The sequence below is a fragment of the Xiphophorus hellerii genome, chromosome 3 (assembly GCF_003331165.1).
Source record: "Xiphophorus hellerii strain 12219 chromosome 3, Xiphophorus_hellerii-4.1, whole genome shotgun sequence".
NCBI lineage: Eukaryota > Metazoa > Chordata > Actinopteri > Cyprinodontiformes > Poeciliidae > Xiphophorus > Xiphophorus hellerii.
The window spans coordinates 30,017,864-30,037,512 of NC_045674.1; the positions used below are offsets into that span (position 1 = coordinate 30,017,864).

At 41.3% G+C, this 19,649-nt stretch overlaps 1 protein-coding gene across 2 annotated transcripts; it reads left to right on the forward strand.

Annotated features, from left to right (window-relative positions):
• Positions 1–470: 470 nt before the first annotated feature.
• LOC116716935 (grainyhead-like protein 2 homolog) lies at positions 471–19,634 on the forward strand. Of its 2 annotated transcripts, none has more exons than XM_032557929.1 (15): positions 471–812; positions 1,219–1,467; positions 3,403–3,816; positions 3,918–3,973; positions 6,162–6,378; positions 6,460–6,571; positions 8,258–8,352; positions 15,254–15,412; positions 15,535–15,592; positions 16,470–16,609; positions 16,705–16,742; positions 16,954–17,039; positions 17,142–17,227; positions 17,333–17,397; positions 18,758–19,634. In XM_032557929.1, the coding sequence occupies exons 2-15, from the start codon at positions 1,312–1,314 to the stop codon at positions 18,870–18,872; spliced, it is 1,797 nt and encodes a 598-aa protein (XP_032413820.1). In that variant the 5' UTR covers positions 471–812; positions 1,219–1,311; the 3' UTR covers positions 18,873–19,634. The 2 variants fall into 2 exon arrangements, with proteins under 2 accessions (XP_032413820.1, XP_032413819.1); XM_032557928.1 differs by having other exon boundaries at positions 1,281–1,467.
• Positions 19,635–19,649: the final 15 nt, after the last annotated feature.

Consider the following 19,649-nt stretch of genomic DNA (forward strand, 5'->3'; position numbering starts at 1 on the left):
TGCAGCGAAAGACATGAAAGTTTTCATATATCCACCCTTTTTCAGTTTCATTGTTGTCCCTAATGGGGACATGGATATATATATTGTGTATATTCTTGTGTATACAGTATACACAAGAATATTTAGAATGCATAAAAAATACTGCAGACAATGCAACAATGCTATTTGATGTTATTTGCACCAACACACCCAAAGTTATACAAAAATAAAATTAGTACAAATCCCTCAACGGAGGGAATTAATCCAGAATTAAAACGTATTCCCTGTAAACCAGCTGGTTTCTATTGTTTTTTGAGTTATTTCCCTGAGCCACATAAATAATAAACGTGCAGTCCACATCGCTTCCCTGGTCCTTTTAAGTCCACCCTCTCGTCTGTGAATCCACCAATAGGAACAAGAATGCACCACCTGTGTGGAGTCGTTTGACCAATCAGCAAAGCCGCCCCCTTTTCCTCATTCGTCCTGCCTCTTTAGGTGCTGCATTGAACACCTTTATCCCTCGCAACTAAATATACACCCTGTCCAGTTATACCCAAGTTTCTTCTTAATGAAGTCAGTTTGATGTTTTGTTGGTGTTGTTGGTTTTTTAACTTGACAGTAGTAAGATGGACATTGGACCACGGTGTAGCTGGTAAGATTACCTACTCTTCTGTTGGCTGTTTTCATCGAGAGCCTCCTCAGAGACAGCCTCAGGGGCCCAGGCTGCCGAAGTTTGAAGAGCCCCAAACAGAGTGACCCGATCCAACTCGAAAGGCCGGTTTCTGGCGCCAGTCCAAAGAAATTACTACAGAGTGCAACATGGACCTGGATAGGTAAGACAAAGCCATTAATGTTACTTCTCTCTTTTTTTTTTTTTTTTTTTTTTTTTTTTTACACGCTGGTTAACAAAACCCCATCAATATTTAGATAATTAAGCACAACTAGAACCTGGCTTAATGTGGGGGACCGCGGTGTTGAAGCGCAACATAAACATACTAGATGTGTTGGTTGCTACAGCTGTTTCTGATTCTAAACGATAGCATATTCTCAAACGAAGATGTTTTATGGTTATCTTTTGAGTATTGTGTGTGTGTGTGACAAAATATATGATTTACATTCATAGTTTGTGTTCTTAGCCCATCTGAAATGAATCCTGTTCACCCAAACAGACAGAAGTCTGGTGAGAAACAGCCTGAGGCAATGCTGCTGGCTCCACAGACTGTTGTCCCGTGTTGACAGATTGACTTTGATCTGACACCCAACGCTCTCCGTCTCTTCCCACTTTCCCATCGCCTCGACAGCAAACGGCTGGTGGTGGTGGTGCCAAATGAAATGTCGGTGGCCCCCCGCAGAGTGTTCAGCAAGGAGGATGAGGCGTGGAAGAACTACCTGGAAAACCCGCTGATCGCCGCCACCAAGGCCATGATGAGCATCAATGGAGATGAGGACAGCGTGGCAGCTCTGGGGCTGCTGTATGACTACTACAAGGTCAGAGGCTTGGGTGCATTTTTGATAATTAATTCACATTTAAGGGATGAAAAAGATGTACTTTTCACAGAGAGAGTGCAAAGATTTTGCAAGATCCAAGTAGGAGAAGTTACTTTAGTATCCCATCTACTGGGAATTCATGATCTCCACTAATGGACGTTTGTGTAGTATCAAAAATGTCTTGTTTGCTCCAGAGATTCCTTCAGTTGCACAACTAGCTAGATTCCTGAATAAATGTGCCAGAAATCTAAACGCTAAAGAAGAGTTCACTCTTGTCTTACACATGGACAACACTTCTAAAGTCTAAAGTTGGTGAAAGGCTGAATGTCAAACATTGACAGATAAATCTTTCAGAATTCTTGTTTCAATATTATGTGACTGCATCTTTCCGGACTTTTCCCGTGTTTTATTTTGAAAATCCCTGAGCGATTTAACCTTACACTCTTTGCATGTGTAAAGTAATGGGTAACTTTTACAGATCGCATAAATTCTGATCAGTTTACAGAGTTTGCATTTAAATTCTTGTGTGCTCTCTGTTTTATTTTGACGTCGGGAGTGTTTCATGTCTCAAATGTTAAATAATGACTGAAACTATTAAACTACAGCAGCGACCCAAGCCTCAGATGGTGGAGACTCTTTTATTATTATTATTATTTGGAGGTCATGGATTTTTGTTACACAAATTGTACCAAAAATCCATACTCTAATTTAGCAAGAGTATGGAATATAAAAAATCTAGACACATCCTGTTAAAACGCCAGGTTGGCATCTCAAAGCAGTTGTGACCAAAATGATTCCTTTCGATCTGTATATACATACATTATTTCCATCCATCCATCCATATTCTTAACACCCTTGTCCCTAATGGGGTCAGGAGGGCTGCTGGTGCCTATCTCAAGCTAACGTTCCGGGCGAGAGGCGGGGTCACCCTGGACAGGTCGCCAGTCTGGCAGGGCAGCACAGAGACACACAGGACACACAACCATGCACACACACACTCACACCTAGGGAGAATTTAGAGAGACCAATTTACCTAACAGTCTTCTTCCCACAGTCCAAAAAACATGACTGTTAGGTAAACGTATATTATTTATTTATTTTCTTTTCTCTTTATAATGTTAACTATAACCTGCAGGAACCAACAGGAAAAACAAACTGAAATCCTGAGAGCAAAATAAAACACTAAAACAACGTGTCTGCATAAATGTTCACACTCTGGGGCATAGACCACATGTAGACAGACATCTTCAAAAAACAAATACATTTTTTTATGCTTTTCGGCCTTTCATCCACACAGAAACTCAATTACTTATAAAAAAAAAACAACAAACCAAAGGGGGTTTTACAGCCGAAGAAAAACAAACAACCGCAAAGCCTGATTTACTTCACTGTAGTATATTTATCACTTTTCTCCAGACTAATTTGTATTTGACAATGCAGTCCCTCTAATTTGTCATTAAAATTGAACTAGAACAGTCAGATTTTTTTTTTTTTGTTGTCATCAGAGGTATTTTAAATGTGGCAGGTGTGTATTCACTCCTATTTACTGTGTGTGTGGTGATTAATTCTCAACACAATTGATTGGGTTTTCACCGATTGCAGTTTTCTTTACCGATCTTTAAAAAGCCTGACCTGCTGATTCCGATTTAGACCGCTATCGAATTTTATTATGTCTTTGTCTGGAGTGTTGCTAAATGTAGCCTAAATGTCGCTGAGTTGGTAACAGTGTGGTGACTAGAAGTGAAAGTGAAGTGAAAAAAGGTCAGAAATGATCTCTTACTTTTTTTTTTTAATATCACAATAATCTGTCATTTTAACAAGAATGGCTTTAGATATGCATCGTACATCTTTTTTCCCCCCTTCTGTCCTGTGTGGGGCTTGGTAATGACTTCAGGTTTTAGTTCTTATCTTTTCCGTTGCCTTAAATCCGTTCAGGTTCCTAGAGAGAGAAAGCGCTCGTCCGGCGGTGTCCCGCCCCCGGACCCCTCCAGCGCCTACGGCGGCCCGGACGTCCTGGATCACCACAGCCAGGCCCTGAGATCCATGCCGGTGAACCTCTCCCTGAACGGCTCCGCGGCGGAACACCACGGCTCCAAGCGTGCCGCTGCCGCCGTTGCCTCGGATACCAGAGGAGGAGACGGCAGAGGCGGCGGCTGTGCGCCTCTCGCCCTGGTGAAAACGGAGAGCCAGGCGTCCACTCCGGTTTTAAGCTCCCACCCGGGGGAACCCAGAGAGCAGCTGAGGATGCTTTACGAGCAGAGCTGCTACGACTTATCGCTCTCTGGGTACCAAAGGGACGAGCAGAGCAGCCCTCCGGACAGCACGTATGAGGAACGGCTGGGGGAAGAGGTCAGGTGCCGCTTCCTGCATACGAGTTCCGTGTTCCCCGACTTCTGCTCTACTTTCCGTTTTTTTTCAAAACACACTTGTTTTTTTTTTGTTTGTTACAGATTTATCACAGAAGTCGATCTTCACGAGTCGACGCGTCCCTCCATCAACTACCAATGTAAGACTTTATGATCACACATAACCTTCTGGTACTAAAGGCTTAAATGAATCAACCTGTCAGATAGGCCTGTCACCATGACAACAATTACTGGGTGGTAAAATGCCCCAGAAATTATTGCGATAAACGATAATATTATTATTATTGTCTTTGAGACCGTTTCAAGTAATACATTAACGACACAATAATGCAAGTTTAGTTTCTCAAAGATGAATAAACTTTCATTTTGTAAAGAACACTAAACACTGGAACTGGAAGATATATATTTTAAATATCCAAAATGAAACACGACAACCAAAAACAATAAATAAAACGTAAATTAAAAACACAAGTGGAACCATGAATAAAATGAATGATGGCGTCTCTGCAAGCAAAATTGCCCTTCAGAAAATATTCATCCTCACAATGGAAATGATCAAGCTAATTATAATTCATTAGGAGATGAATTAATTAATTAATTGCTTATTTTGACTGATTTACTGTCAGTATCATTTCCAGTTTGGTTTCAGGACGTGAAAGAAAACCTCATCCAGTACAAGGTTTCTAATATTCTTTGCTTCCTAAACAGGTTGGACTTCTTAAATCTACAAACAGTGTTTGTTCTAGAGCCGAGGGAACCGCTGGATCACCCGCGATCTGTTTTTATCTTTTCAAATTCAAATTCAAAAATGTGTTATTAATCCCAAAGGCAAATGAAATGAATTCCATTTATTTTCGAGGAACAAATGGATAGAAAGCCTGTTCACGTCCTTCATTGTTGGAAGAGTTTTAGAAGTGTCGGTAAAGAGATAAAAAAAACAAATTGGGAAACTAAATTTGCAGGCGTATCTCAAATAGTGGTAAAATAAAAGTTTTAGTGAGCGACTTTGCGTATTTCTTTTTCAGAGATGAGAATGGTTTTCTGTTCGCTCTGACTGGTTGGTCTCCAGTCGCCCGGAGAATCCAACAGGTTTTTTTTTTTTCCTTTCCTTTATTTCCAGTGATTTCCTGTTTTCATCCCCAATAATCAGTTCTGACCAGCTTCCCCTGTCTCCACTGGAGAAAAGTGCCGCTGCAGCATGATGCTGCCGCCGCCAGGGAGTGGAGAGGGGATGAAAGGATTAATCGTGATGAAATAATCGTAATCGATTAATTGTTACCTGGAGAATACAGACTCAAAAAAAGGGTAATTTGCTGAAAGAACAGCAGAGTCAGAGCAGTATTTAAGTTAAAATTGTACAAAAAATATTCGCATTCTACATTTAAGAGCTACAAAAAACCCTTTCACTGTAAAAAAAAAAAAAAGTAAAATGTTCTCCTCAAGTGGGAGCTTTAGCTTCAAATTCTGTTTAAAATAAATTCTCCTATTAACCACCTTTTGCTGTCAAAATATGAATCTGTTCATCCAAATCATAAACACCAGATCAGCTCTTCACTGTATTGATGTTCAGGCCTGAGCTTTTCACTTGTTGATGTTAGAAAGATGTTTTTAGCTGCAAGTTCATCCTTTGCTACAAATGATCAAGCACTCATTAAAGAAAAGCTGCATTATTGCATGTATTCAAAATTCAAAATCGAATTTTGAATAATTCGATTCAAAAAGTGAATCAAATTATTTGTTTATTTGTGTCTTTTTAATGTATTTCTAATATTGTCTGAAAAAGACTTAAGTGGCTAAATGAAAAATCTGCCGAGTGTGCCAATTTTTAAAATCAAATTAATTAATATAATAATAGATGACTAAATTTCTAGTTGGTTGCAGGCCTTAGTAATAATGTTTTAGAAGTTATCTCTTTATCTTAGTGTTTTAGCTGCAGATTTTCATCCTTTGCTACAAACGACCCAGGCGTCACTAACGGAATGCTGTTGTTGCATTTTAGGCAATAAAATCTTTATTTTCTCATTTTTAGAAAAGGAATTGAATTATTTATTTACATCTATCGATGGTTTTCTAACACTGTATAAGTATGAACAATCTGCAGATTGTTTTTTTTTTTTCTCCCGATTAATCGTGAGAATAATTGATAGAGTAACTGATTGCTAAACTAATCGTCAGCTCCAGCCTTAGAATGGAATACAAACCACATGATTTGAATTATTAGTAAAAACCTTTCCACATGTTCACTACCTTGACCTGTTCTTTGCATGAAAACTTGTGGGCATATTATGACATGACAGTTTAAGGATTTGACAACTCGATGTCTTGCAGTGACTGCTTCACCTACAGCCTGGAGGCCAACATGTCGCTGCGGCCGCGCCAAGGGGAGGGCCCCATGGCCTACCTGAACCGCGGCCAGTTCTACGCCTTGTCTCTGTCCGACAGCGGCTACAGGTCGGCCCACTGTCAGCCCAGGGGCCCGGCGTCCAGTGGCGAGCGGCGCGCCTCTCTGAGAGGCTCCGACCTGCAGCGGGACACCGTGGTGCAGGTGAGGGATCCTCGGAGTCCCGGCTAAGAGCTCGACGCTCTCGGCCCTCGTAACGCTGCGTGACTGTGTCTCGTCACGCAGAGTGTGATCATGGTGGTGTTTGGGGAAGACAAGTCCAGAGACGACCAGCTAAAGAACTGGAAGTACTGGCATTCCAGACAACATACTGCAAAGCAAAGGGTACTGGATATTGGTAAGAGGATTTTTTATATATATATATATATATATATATATATATATATATATATATATATATATATATACAGTATGTATATATAATTTTATTTTATTGTTTTACACAAATTAGCATTAGCTGTTACTCTCAGGAACTGCTAACTTCCCCCCCCTACTCTACAAGAAAAACAAGGTGGGAGCAGGCGGCACACCTGACAGAGAATCCCTCCACCTGCTGTGCTGTAAAACCGGATTAGATTTGAATAACAGTTGATGTTCGATTCCCACAGGAGTCATGTGAACAGACAGCCAGTGGGGCTGCGATTTGCATAGACGTTACGGAGAAATGAGTGCAGGCCTGGATTGCGGCCATATCCTGTATGATCATTCAAGAGGCAGGCCTCAACCTGCGGCCCAAAAGCTCAGGAATGAACCAGATCTGTCATCCACTAGTGGCTGTTTCTGTGTGGGGCAAGTTCACGCCACTAACGCTGCTGGCATGGACTTGCTGCACAGTGGGTAAGAGAGTGGAAGTGAATGCGTGACCGGGGTGTGCTGGGATGATTTTTTTATTTATTTTTTTTCTTAGTTGGAAGTTGGATTAAGAAGCGAAAATATTTGCGCATCAGATGTTGATTTACTCAGAGACTTTACGTGTAAGATAAGGAGATAAGAGGAAAAAAAGTTGTTGAACTCATAAACACTGCAGATTGTTTCGGCGGACTGCTAAACGACCCGCAGAGTTTAGGAAAGTCAGAAGGTTCGTTTATTCAAATAGATTAATAAACTTCATTCTTTCGAGCTGTACAAAAATATTAAGTCCCGATATATTTGGATTATTTTGTCTGTTGAACTGGTGAAATTGAAAGTTTCAGGTGAAACAACTTGTTTGTGATGTGTGGAATTTTGAAAAATAAAAAAGGGATCCGGGAAATACTACAGTTGAATCCATGATGTCACCACCATATTGTTTCATTGATTTAATGAAGTGTTGACATTATAGTGCTGTATGACTCAATCTTCCCATTGACCCACAAAACTATTTGAAATATTCCAGTTAATTAGTTTAACTTTAAACGAGCTGTAAAATAGGATTTTCTCCTCCTTAACTATTCACTGTCGCTAACATGGCTGGTATTGGTCTGGTAAGTAAAGAAAAAAAAGTTTGATATCATCAACTGATATTAATTCCCATCCTGTTGCTGTTTGGTTTTCGGGGATTGGTCATTTGGTGTTTGTTTGGTCATGTGACTGTGGAGTGTTTAACTGCAGCAGTGTCAGTGTGTTGGTGATTTTACAGTGTTGAAAGGGTAGGAAAATATATCGATATCTAAATGTAACTATATCTCTCTGTGTTTGTGTACATGTGTAAATCTATATATATATATATATATATATATATAAGTATCAATATATATCTCCGTTATCGGTCATAACAGCAATATTAATATTGTATATTGGTATCGACTCAAATTTGTCCATTATTGCATCCCTAATGTCCGGTACAGTTTTTTGGATACAACATTCCAAAAATAAGGTTTTAAATCCTAATCTTTTTCGACTTTAAAGTTATTTTAGGATATATTCCCCTCGTTGTAATTTTGAGATTGCATTGAAATATTAAAAATGATGACAGATGGACGTCTGCCCCGGAGCTCCACCCCGGCTGAAACGGTTCTCTGGTGTTTTCTGTCTTTGCATCCAGCCGACTACAAGGAGAGCTTCAGCACCATTGGGAACGTGGAGGAAATCGCCTACAACGCCGTGTCTTTCACCTGGGACGTGAGCGAAGAAGCCAAGGTAAAGAGCCGACAGCAGCAGAGGCATGCTGGGATTTGAGGTTTTCAGAACCCGGCCGATTGCCGCGACGACACGCAGTCCAATACGTCCGTCCGTCAGATCTCGCATGAATTACCGATCCATTTTCACTTCCATTCATTAAACTATTCCACGTTGAGCTTATTGTTGAGCATGTAAAAGCAAAAAAAATAAAATAAAATAAAATAAATAGTTTCACTTGGATGAAGACAGAAGCCATATTTGCAGGCAGTCTGCGGCCAGCAGCAGTGACCCCGTCCTCTCGCACTCGGTGTCCGAGTGTCACGCTTTAAACGGCTGTACAGAAACGCAGACTGGTAATTGCGGCTTTGCAGGTTAGACTGTAAATATTTACTGTTTGCCACACGCCTTCACTGCGCTCTGCTGGGTTTTCGGCAGGTTTCCGCTGCAGCGCTCCCCTCATGTGTTCACCGTACCGCGTTCCTCTACTGCTTGGTGAACATGATTGCTCAAGTGGTTCCATCTGAGACAGGATAGTTTAATTATCAGCATTTTTTAAAATGCTGAAAAAAAAAACATTGTGAGGTACAGCTGAAACAAGAAGTTTAGATACCCTGAATAACAAGACACACACACACACCCCGCCCCCACAAACACACACACACAGTTTTTTTTCCTCACTAGACTAAACTTCTCTTGTTTTAAATCGGTTAGAATTACCAGAATTATTTATATTTGCTAAATGCCACAATAATGAAAAAAGGGTATGCCAGAGATTTATTTATTAATGTCTTCAAAATCAGTATTTTCTAGCACTGCTGTTGAATAACATGGATTTGGCTCAAACCTTCCTGTGTTAATTTACAAACTGCGATGTGTTTTTTATTTTTTCTGTTTCTTTGGAGTAATGGCTTCTTCGTTGCTGAGTGGCCTTTCTGTCTGTGCTGCTGCAGAAAACGTTTCACTGTGGATGCTGAAGGTTACACAAAGTTTTGACTTTTGTTTTGGGGTAGATTTGCACATTTTGGACCAGAACCCGTTCATCTCTGGAACACAGAATCCGTGTCCTTCCTGTGCGGCGTGTAATGTTTGAACGCGGCTCCTTCAAGCATCGGTAAATTGTTCCCAGGATGCATCAGACTAGTGCAGCTCATCAATTCTCTTCCTGACATCTTGGCTGATTTCTTTTGACTTTCCCGTCGTGTGAACCGTTGAAGCGGTGTGTTCCAGGTGTGTTCCAGGTGTGGCCACTGTGTGTTGCTTTGGATGTGGCCTCACTTTCTTTATTGCGATGAAGGCTGTGAAATTCACCATGACGACTGTGTTAGGATGGAATGAGTTAGTGCTCTGTGATTTCATCTTTGTATTTATTTATTTTTCTCCCCTCCAGGGGGTCTTTTGTGGGTCTAGTGTCCCTTATATTAAAGTAGGCTGACAGGAAAGGGGGAAGGAGAGGAGGAAGACATGCGGCAAAAGTCGCCGGGTCCGGGAATCGAACCCGCGACGACCGGGTCGAGGACTCAAGGCCTCCAAATGCGGGTCGCGCTAACCACTACGCCACCACAGCACGCCCATCTTTGTATTTTTTTTTATTCTTTATTTTTTGAATAATATTAAATAATTAAAACATGCATTTTGACATCTTTTAGCTTATTATTTATCTTCTAAACACTTTGCTGTGGCAATTGGAGCAAAATTAATTTCCAGTTGCTCAAAGCATTTATTTCACCCGTGTTATTACTCAGTGCCACTGCCAGTAAATGTTATTATTATATCAGTAAATAACATCCTAGGACTTTAGTGCTTCTACTTCTGTATGCTTGCGTTTTTAATCTTTCTACTCAAAATGAAGTCTTCGAATTTTTAACACATTAGATCAACATTATTTGTCTTTGTTTTTCCACAGCCCTGCCATGCCCATCCTTCCCTGGGTTTTGACTAGACCTTGTCTGTGTAAATCTGCTGCAGTTGCTTCATCTTCAGATTTCACTTTACAAACATTGCTGATTTCTGATGTAGATTTTTGGGATCATTATTTGGCACGAATCTGTTTTTTTAAATTTTATTTGTCACAGTCTGTCGTTGCCTGGCAACAAGCCGCTCCATCCTCATTGCTAGCGGGTCTTCCAGCAGCATGTTTGTGTTTGCTTTGTGGCCGGCAGAGCGGCGAACTGCCGCTTCACTGCATCCTCTTCAACTTTCTGCTTTTTACGAGGGCATTTGAGCGCCCTCACACAAACACAGCAACCCTCCTGCAGTCGGACACAAACACACACACCCCCATTGATGCTGGCAGCGGCTCATGTGGCGCTGGTGGAGGAACTGCAAATGGCTCGGGTCGGTGGAGGTGGGAATCGGCGGAGCTGCGTAGGAGGCCCATTTGCACTTTAGGCTTTCAGAGGAATCAGCCCTCACCTCTGCAGGTTGGGGCACGACGCTGTTGACGCGGCGCAGTGGGAAAGTGATCGCTGAGCCGCGGTGGGAGCTCACGTAACCGTTATCCGTCTCCGCCGACCTGTTTGCTCAAGCCGCCCATCCCGTTTTACCGGAAAAATCTACAGGTGTTTGTGTTTGGTTTATGCGATTTGGCATCAGCCATGAGAATATGTTCCTCCATGTAGTTAAATTTGTGAGACAGCCGCGTGGAGGAGTGTTTACACTGTACTCTGCCGGGGCCGCTCTGTGATTGTTCTTTTTTCTTTTAGGGTGTGGTTTGAGTTTTAGAAGTTGAACCAACATGTCGATTTTATTTGAAGTCTTTGAAATTAAGGCTTTTTCTTTACGCCTCCCTCCACCTCCCCAAAATGTGAGATTTATGAGAAGTGGGGCTTGTCTGAATGGCTCTGTGAACTGTTCCATTTCACTTAGTGACACTGTGACCTTCTGTCATCACTGCACACTAAATCACTCACAGACTCACAAGAGAACAACCGATTTATTTGTCGATGACTGTCAGAAAAAAACAAAAAACCCTCTGCTTTTATCAAGAAAATATAACTTTGTTTCTATAACTGCCAGCAGGGTATCAGTTAAAAACCCAATTCTAACAGTAATTTCTCTCTTTAGTTGTTTGCTTAGCTGTTGAATTTTTGGAACTAGTTTATTTACAACATTGCTTCATCATGTGGAAGTTTGAAGACATTTGGTTCTTCACAACTCTTTTCAAATCCAGACACAATTTGAGATCTGGGTTTTGACTAGACCTTGATTTCTTTTTTTTTTTTTTTTAATTTTTGTTGTTGTTGTTTTCAGCCATTCTATTATAGTAATTATCCTGCTGATGTGCCAGTTTTGTGGCTTTGCTCTAATTTGACCAGAGAATACAAACTTTCTAGGTTCTCGTGGAACATTTTTCTTTCCAGTCATCAAACCTGTCGAAGCTCACACACACCTCACAATCAACCTTTCACACACGCTTTACCGCTCTCTTCTATTTCGTTAAGTCCGATGTAAGCCGTGTACACATTACAAGACCTTAATATTTTTTTAAAAATCATTAGAAGTTTACGTGAACAGACTGTTCTTGCTTCACGACTTGAGAAAACCCCCCAACCAAAACAAGGTTCTCACACATGTAACGACTGCACCTGCTGCTGGACCGCAGACCGCCGCAGTTTTCAGATTCTCTTCAGGTCAGTTTGGAGGCGGTAGTGGGAGTCAGCCTCAGGAATTTGATTTGGTCTCCAATAACATGATGGAGCTTAAGAACTGCAAGAAAAATAAAATGGTGGAATCTGCCTGACTGTGGGTGTGCCAAGCGTGTGGCATCGCACTCAAAGAAACATGAGGTTGCAATTGCTGCCTAGGTGGATCAACAAATTATTAAGCAAAGGCTAAATGTTATGTCTTGGTTTTCTATTATTAATAAATTTGCAAAACACTCAAAAACCTTTTTTTTTCTGCCTTACCGTAATAGGGCATCTGAGTGTAGAATTTTGAATAGTGAAATTAATTAGATACAATTTGGAATAATGTAGCAAAAGGTAACAAAATATGGAAAAAGTGCAGTGATGTGTAAACTTTCTGGATGATATGACTGTAATAAGGGATCTGCCTCATCTTTCAAACTGACTTTGTTTTTTTAGATTTTATTCATAAGACTGATAAATCCTAAACTCATGAACTCTACCACTATAATGTAGTTTATGGTAGCTGTCAGATTGGCTACCCTGGGACCTCATCTTATACCAATATGACTTCTTGGGGTTTTTAGCAGTTTCTCCAAACAATGCTGCAGGGAACGTTCTGGAACGTTCACTCTGGAAGACCGGCAGCCACGTTGGCTTAATGATGGTTAGCAACAGCTGCTTCTCTAATGGCATTGCAGAAGTCTTTACATGTTGGGGGTTATGTTAACACTCACCTAGCGACTGTCAAAACTTCACATTTTTTAAATTGGAGGCGGTCTGTGGATTGTATAACAGCACCTAGCCGTCTGCTGCGTTACCTTTTAAATTCAAATTTAATACTTACCATCTCACGTTGATTTCATAAGAATCCAGATTATAAATAGCTAGTTTATGAAAAACTTTTTTTCCCCTCCATCGTTTCCCGCTTTTTCTACAAAAAGGCAGCTAAATGTTTGCGACGTAGCTTAGAGATGATGATGATGTCTGTTTGCACCAGAGATTATTTTATAAAGCAAGCCATTAACTGTAAATAGTTAACGTTGTAACTTATCACTGTTTTTTTGTGCCGTCTTGAAACCGTCTCGTGCCGTGGTTGTTAATCTGACATTGAGCTCGCAGAGGAAGGACTTGCTGACACCTTTTCCTTTTTACTGTTTTTATTTTACAGTTAAGAACTAGATTTTTTGTTAGCGCAGTCACGGGGAACAACTGTGATGGACTAGCGGTCACGGAAACGTGTTTCCCCCCACCCCCCCTTCTCTGTACTTGGCAGAATAACTTTATTAAGAGGGAGCGACCCAAGCAGCCTACACAGCCCCTACACTGGTGGAACAGATGAATGTTTCTTTCTTTCTTTCTTTCTTTGGGAGGAAGAAAGAAACTCCTGTCACATCCCACTCATCCTGCTGGCTCCCCAACATGTCCAGACACGGACCCTGGATTTCTTCTCACTTTCCTTTTCTTTTTACCTGCACACCAACTATAAACAGAGAGGTGTTTACCGAGAGAGCTCAAAGTGCCATGGCATTGTCAACCAGGTGGTTTTTATCTGATCAAGTGTGGGGAAGCGGTACTTAAGGGAGGACTAAGACTGTGATGGCACATGTTGGCAGGCTTTAAGGCCAACATGTAAGGAGTTGCAGGTGTGAGTCAGATGTGGTAAAGGTTGGTCAGATGAGGCATTCTTGGAAGAGAGGAGTCTTTGGTACATTCTTGATGGGAGCGAGACCGCCATTGTGGTGATTGCAGAACCAGGGCTTCTCGTTTTGCTGAGGTGGCATTGACAACGTGGGAATTGAGAACCGGTTCTCAGTCATCTCACCACGATAAAGAACGGTTAAAAAAAAAACAACCTCCTTAAAACTTAAACGCACCGTTTGAAGAAGAAAAACAGTCTACATACTGCTTTCCATGTTAACTCGGCTTACAGAGGAAAAGCGTTACTCCCTGAGGAAAGAGCCCAGAAGGAACGATCTGATTTGAATGTATTTTGACAGGCATCAAGGCCAGCAAATCATCTGGGTTTGCATGATGAGCTGCTATACCCAGAACAAGCACCAGGGGGCATAACTGGAAGGATCTAGATTGAGCTCCAGTTTCTGATCCATTCCTGAAAAAAGTCGAGTGAAGATCATCAGCTGATGTGTTGCAGACAAAATAGGGAAGTCAAATAAAAGCCACATACTGGTGGTTGTATTATAAAACATGAACACAGGTCACATGCGTTCCTGGTGTAAACATCTGAGGGCTGCAAAATCACCAAATTGGCTCCAGTTTTGGGAGGTTCCTTTGGGTCCCTGAGGTGGACGAATAGGTGAAGCCATTAGGTTGTGCAGTTCATCAGTCTTACCTTCAGGAAGTTGATCTTAACAGAGAGGGGTTAGTACTTTCAAAATAGAAGTCTACCTAAAACAAACTTCTTATCAACCAGGGTCTTGTGTCCTTCACCCCAGTGTGAGAGATGTTCATCTCTCCGTCCTTCTATCAATGTAACCTGCTTTTAAACAACAGCTGTGAACATCTGTAGAGCTGTTGTTTAGGCCTGAAAGTAGAGGCTGTGATAGTGATCTGGGTTTACTCGGGAGCAGTTGTGACAGTAATCAGGTATGTCCATCATAAACATCAGAAAGTGTCAAGATCATCTTTTCAGATGATCTAGTTTAAATAAACACAGTTCTGACTCGGGCCGCACAGTCACCACTGGAATTATGTCGCAGAGAAAACGTCAAGTTAAAGGCTGAAATATGCAAAATTGGAGAGTAGTAGGAGAATGTAGCACAATGAGGAAAAGTGGTCAGTCTTTCCTTCAGTCTATAGCAGCATACGTCTATAAGCTTTATCAAAAAAGGAAGGTTCTAAGCCCGGTTGTGAAAGTAGACCGGGTCTCTGGCTCATGGACTAAAACTGGGAGTCAGAGAACTAAAGGATCCGTCTCCCATTCTACCTTTAGAAGCTCTAGGAACCAGCATAAACCGGCAGTATGAGAACAAAGTGCTCTGCTAGGAACATACAATCACATCTCTGATTGTATGATGGAGGTGATTAAGGGCTTTACATGTAAAAAGGAGGATCATGGATTTAACCAATGAAGCCAATGAAGGGAAGCCAAAACAGGAAAAAATATCATCTCTCTTTAATTTATCAGAACTCTTCCTGTACTATGAGGAGTTTTACAAGAAGATACTTCAAGTGTCACTGCACTTCACCTGTCCACCATCAGCAGCAGCTCAACGGTCTGATCGTGGTTTAAGGTCTGACGTAGTTTTTTTTCCTTCTGTCTTTCCGTCCTCCAGGTCTTTATCTCTGTCAACTGTCTGAGCACAGACTTCTCGTCTCAGAAGGGCGTGAAGGGCATGCCTCTGATCATCCAGATCGACACCTACAGCTACAACAGCTGCAGCAGCCGGCCCGTCCACAGGGCCTTCGCTCAGATCAAGGTCTTCTGTGACAAGGTGAGGGAAGGTCAAAGGCAACGGGAGCCGTCTGCTCAGCGTGGCTGACTGGACCCGGGTGGATCGGTTCTTTTAATTGCCGTGTCCCCTCTGCCCCCCTCCTCCCTGTCCCCCCACTGCAGGGAGCTGAGAGGAAGCTACGCGATGAGGAGAAGAAGCAACTAAGGAGGAGAATAAAAGGTGATGCATGTTGTTTTGTCCATTCTACACATTAAAATGTCTAACTTAAGCTAATTTGATGTAAAATGATATTAGCAAACATTTTCTTTTATGGAAGCAAATGTTTGAACTATACTTTAAAGGGGCAGTATTACCTAAAAACCGACTTTTTTGAGCTTTACGTCATGTTGTAATTTTATCCCCTCATCAAAAACATGCTTCGATTCTTTCCTGCATGTTTGAGAAATCCTTTAATCTCCATGGCAACCATTCAGCTGTGCAAAACGCTGAACGGCGTCTCGAAGGCGGTGCAGCTCCTCCTCTGAGCTTCTGCCTCACAGAGCAGCACTTCCCCAGGATTCCTCCACTCAGATCCTTCAGACTAGTCAGCAGCAATTAGCAAACACCTGTTGGAACTGCTAATCTGCTGAGCTCATTGTAGACAGAAACAGGAATGTGACGCCACGGTCTGAACCTGGCAGGTTTTATGATCAGCATCGCTAAAGGGTTACAAATGTGCAACGTAAACCGTCTTCTCTACTGAAAGAAACTGTGTTTTTCTCTTAAATATGAGTTGATGATCCTTCAGCATTGGACGCTTCTCAGTGCAATGCTGGTAAAAATATCTAAGGGTGAATAGAGGGACCATGTGACCACTTCCTCAAGGCAGAGTTTAAGAAAGACCGAACAAGAATTTTTAAAGAGACAGAGACCCAATTTCAAGGCGTTAAATTACAAAGTCAAAAATGTTTTAAGTCATTTTTGATACATATAGCATTTTTATAACAACTGAAGGTAACAGTTACTTGTTCAATGTGTCTGAAAAAACACATTCCCGCCCCTTTAAGAGTTTGCTTAAAAACAGATGCTGAGCTCTGTCTCTCTCTCTCTTAATTAGGAAAGAACAGCAGCTTGGGGCCGAGCTCCCCCATCAGGAGGGCTGAAAGCACGCTGTTCAAAAGCATACTGGACCTGGACTCCCAGCCGGTCCTGTTCATCCCTGATGTCCACTTCGGGAACCTGCAGAGAGCGGGGCAGGTGAGGATCCAGTCGGCTTGCTGACACATCCGCCGTGACGCTCGCCGCCTCCGGCCGGCTGAGCCCTTCTCACTTCTTTCTGACGCTTCCTGCAGGTGTTTGCCGTCAGCACTGATGAGGTTCTTGTGGAGAGGTGAGCATCTCTGGTTCTGTTAGAAGTCCTGCCTGCTGCAGCTCAGTACGACACAGAGGGTTTGTGTTCCGACGGTTAAGATGCGTTGTCCTGAAGCGTGGCGCGACAGGAGAGACTTTGGAAACAAAAACATTTGTCTGAGTTCCAAATGATTGATTGTCAAATCAAGTGTTAACATTCTGGACTGTTTGTCTGTTCATGTGTCCATCAGAGGGCTGCCTAAGAAGACCATGTCAAGTCAGGAAGAGATCTGCCCACCGCAGCCCAAGAAGTCCAGAGTGGAGCCTGAACGGAAAGGTGAATTTTTTTAATCCCAGTCAGATTCTTGTTTTCGTTTCCAAATATCTATTATAATTTATTCCATTTTTAAAATGCTTTGCTTTGCTCATGCTGTTCTAGTTCTGCTGTATGTGAGGAAGGAGTGTGATGAGGTGTTTGATGCCTTAATGCTGCACGCCCCAACCCTCGGCGCGCTGATGGAGGCGGTGAGTGATCGGCCTTCTGATGTTCAATGGTTGAAATGTGGAAGGCTTCGTCTGGACCTGGAATACTTTTCACATTTTAAAAATTTTTTTACTTTATCTTCACAGATTTCTGAGAAATACACATTGCCTGTTGAGAAGATCGCCAAAGTTTATCAGAAAAGCAAAAAAGGGTGAGAAAGCTCACAGACACAAGACGTCCGACTGATGATGTGGATAACCACAGGGAAGTCCCAGCTTTCGCTTTGAAAGCAAAACGCATACTAATGCAAAATAATATACACTTAAGGTTTCGAAAGGTTGCTTTTCTTCCACCAAAAGAATTAATATAACATTGAGGAAAACATAATTGCTGTGCTTATACAAACAAATGATTGCCATTGTAGTGGAGAATGTCAATGAAAGTGTGATTTCAAGTATGCAACAAACTAAAATGTTGCTAAAAATGGTCAATAAAGGTGCATTAACATGATGTAACAGCATAATAAAGGGCTATCGCAGCATAATATCCAAAAGTATTAATGTAGTTGTGTAGGATGAAAGTTGGATCCGTAAGCTTATGCCCTGGGTATTACTAATATTTCAATGAAACTACATAATTTAGGACATTTCTATTCTAATTTGTAGGAAAACTGGTGTTTACAAAGTGAAGTCAAACTAACAGAACACCATAGCAGTCTTTATTATTAAAGTGCTAGAAACGATAACGTGTCTACGTATGCTAACATTCAGAACTTGAAGTTGTAACTTTTTAAGTCACATTTGGATAAATGGCAAATTGAAATTAAAAGTAACAGTTGCTTATTTTATTCCTTGTCTTTTTGCTAAATGATGTAATTTGATCAACAAAATGAAAGCTATTGCTTGATATCCCAAAATCTGCAGTTTGCTAATTGTTGTGCTAACTACAGTTAGCAACACAAATCCGTAGCAATGACTTCCTCTGTATCTTACATGCTTATGTATTGTAGCAACATGTTCATTAGAGATATGTGTGTGTCATGGAAAAAATTATAATACTGATTTTATAATATACAAAGTGAGGGAAGGGCAAATAAATAGGTTTTTACTGCAGCTATCACTGCCATTTATTTGGCAGCCATATTGGATGTCAGCTTTCCAAGTCAGAATTTCAACATATGGGGTTTTTACTTGGATTATGTGACTTGGGACTTGGAAATTCTGACTTCAGAATACAAATGTAGCACACCATTACATCTGTGTTTCTAACAGCCGCTACATGATTACCTATGCATGTTAGCATGCTACGTTTTGCTAATTTGTCCTAAAAATGTGGACTTATGTGGACATATCTTGTTTTGTGTGAGGATTAAAAACTAAATGGCTACCATATTATGTCAGGTTTTTAAATTAATTCCAAGCTGGGCAAAAACGGCGTAAAACATTTTGATAAAGTCAATATATATATATATAATGGCATAACCAGGAAGTAAGGTATTAGCTATAACCCTGGCTCTGTATTCTTTAGTCTCTTCTGTTTTTAACAGCATTCCCTGTTTTTATGAACCACAGGGTCCTGGTGAACATGGACAACAACATCATCCAGCACTACTCCAATGAGGACACCTTCATCCTCGCCTTGGAGAGCTCAGCCGACTCGTTTCACGTCACCCTGTCAGAAATATGACCTCCGTCAGCCTCAGCGCCGGATTCAGTCATTACTTTATACGGACAGAGAAGATGCCTGCTGAGTGAGGCAACAGAACTGGGTAGACACTCACAAGCATCTCAAGTAACCGTTAAGAATGGCACCAAGCAGGGTTCCCTGAACGCCACGCGGCAGTCTTAGGAAGGCAGCCTGGTCGCTTTCTGAACTGTTTTTTTATTCCGTTGGAGCTGATAATATTCCAGATCTACATAAAGCAACATGCTGGTTTGCTGAGGTTCCACAGGATGAACACTAAACACCAATGAGGTCTGCTGTTAGCGCCTCGTCTGCTTCCTGACTCGGCCAAAAGTTGTGCAGGTTGGTGTAATGTATGATCTAGCATAGCATTATTCATGGTTCTATGTTTACAGCTCTACACGATGCCTCTAGAAAGTAGTTTCTATGTTTTTCCTTGTTTTCTTTTTACTCTAAATTCTTTTTTTTTTTTTGGTATGTCAAAAGTTAGCATGTGAGTTGCAAATAGATGTCTGAGAATTTTAAAATGACATGATAGCAGTATAGTGCTTTTTTTCTGGGTTCTTTCCAACATTATTTATGATATTTGCTCCAAACTGAAGAGGTTTATACAACTTTCTGAGATTTCAGCTCAGAGCTTTACTTTCCTCTACTTTTAACCATACTGAAAATGATATTGAGTGTCAACTTCTGTATCATTCTGTCTTTGGCACAATGATGTACAGTCTTATTCATGAATCATTAAATATAGTTTTATACGCAGAACTCTCTGTGTCTCCG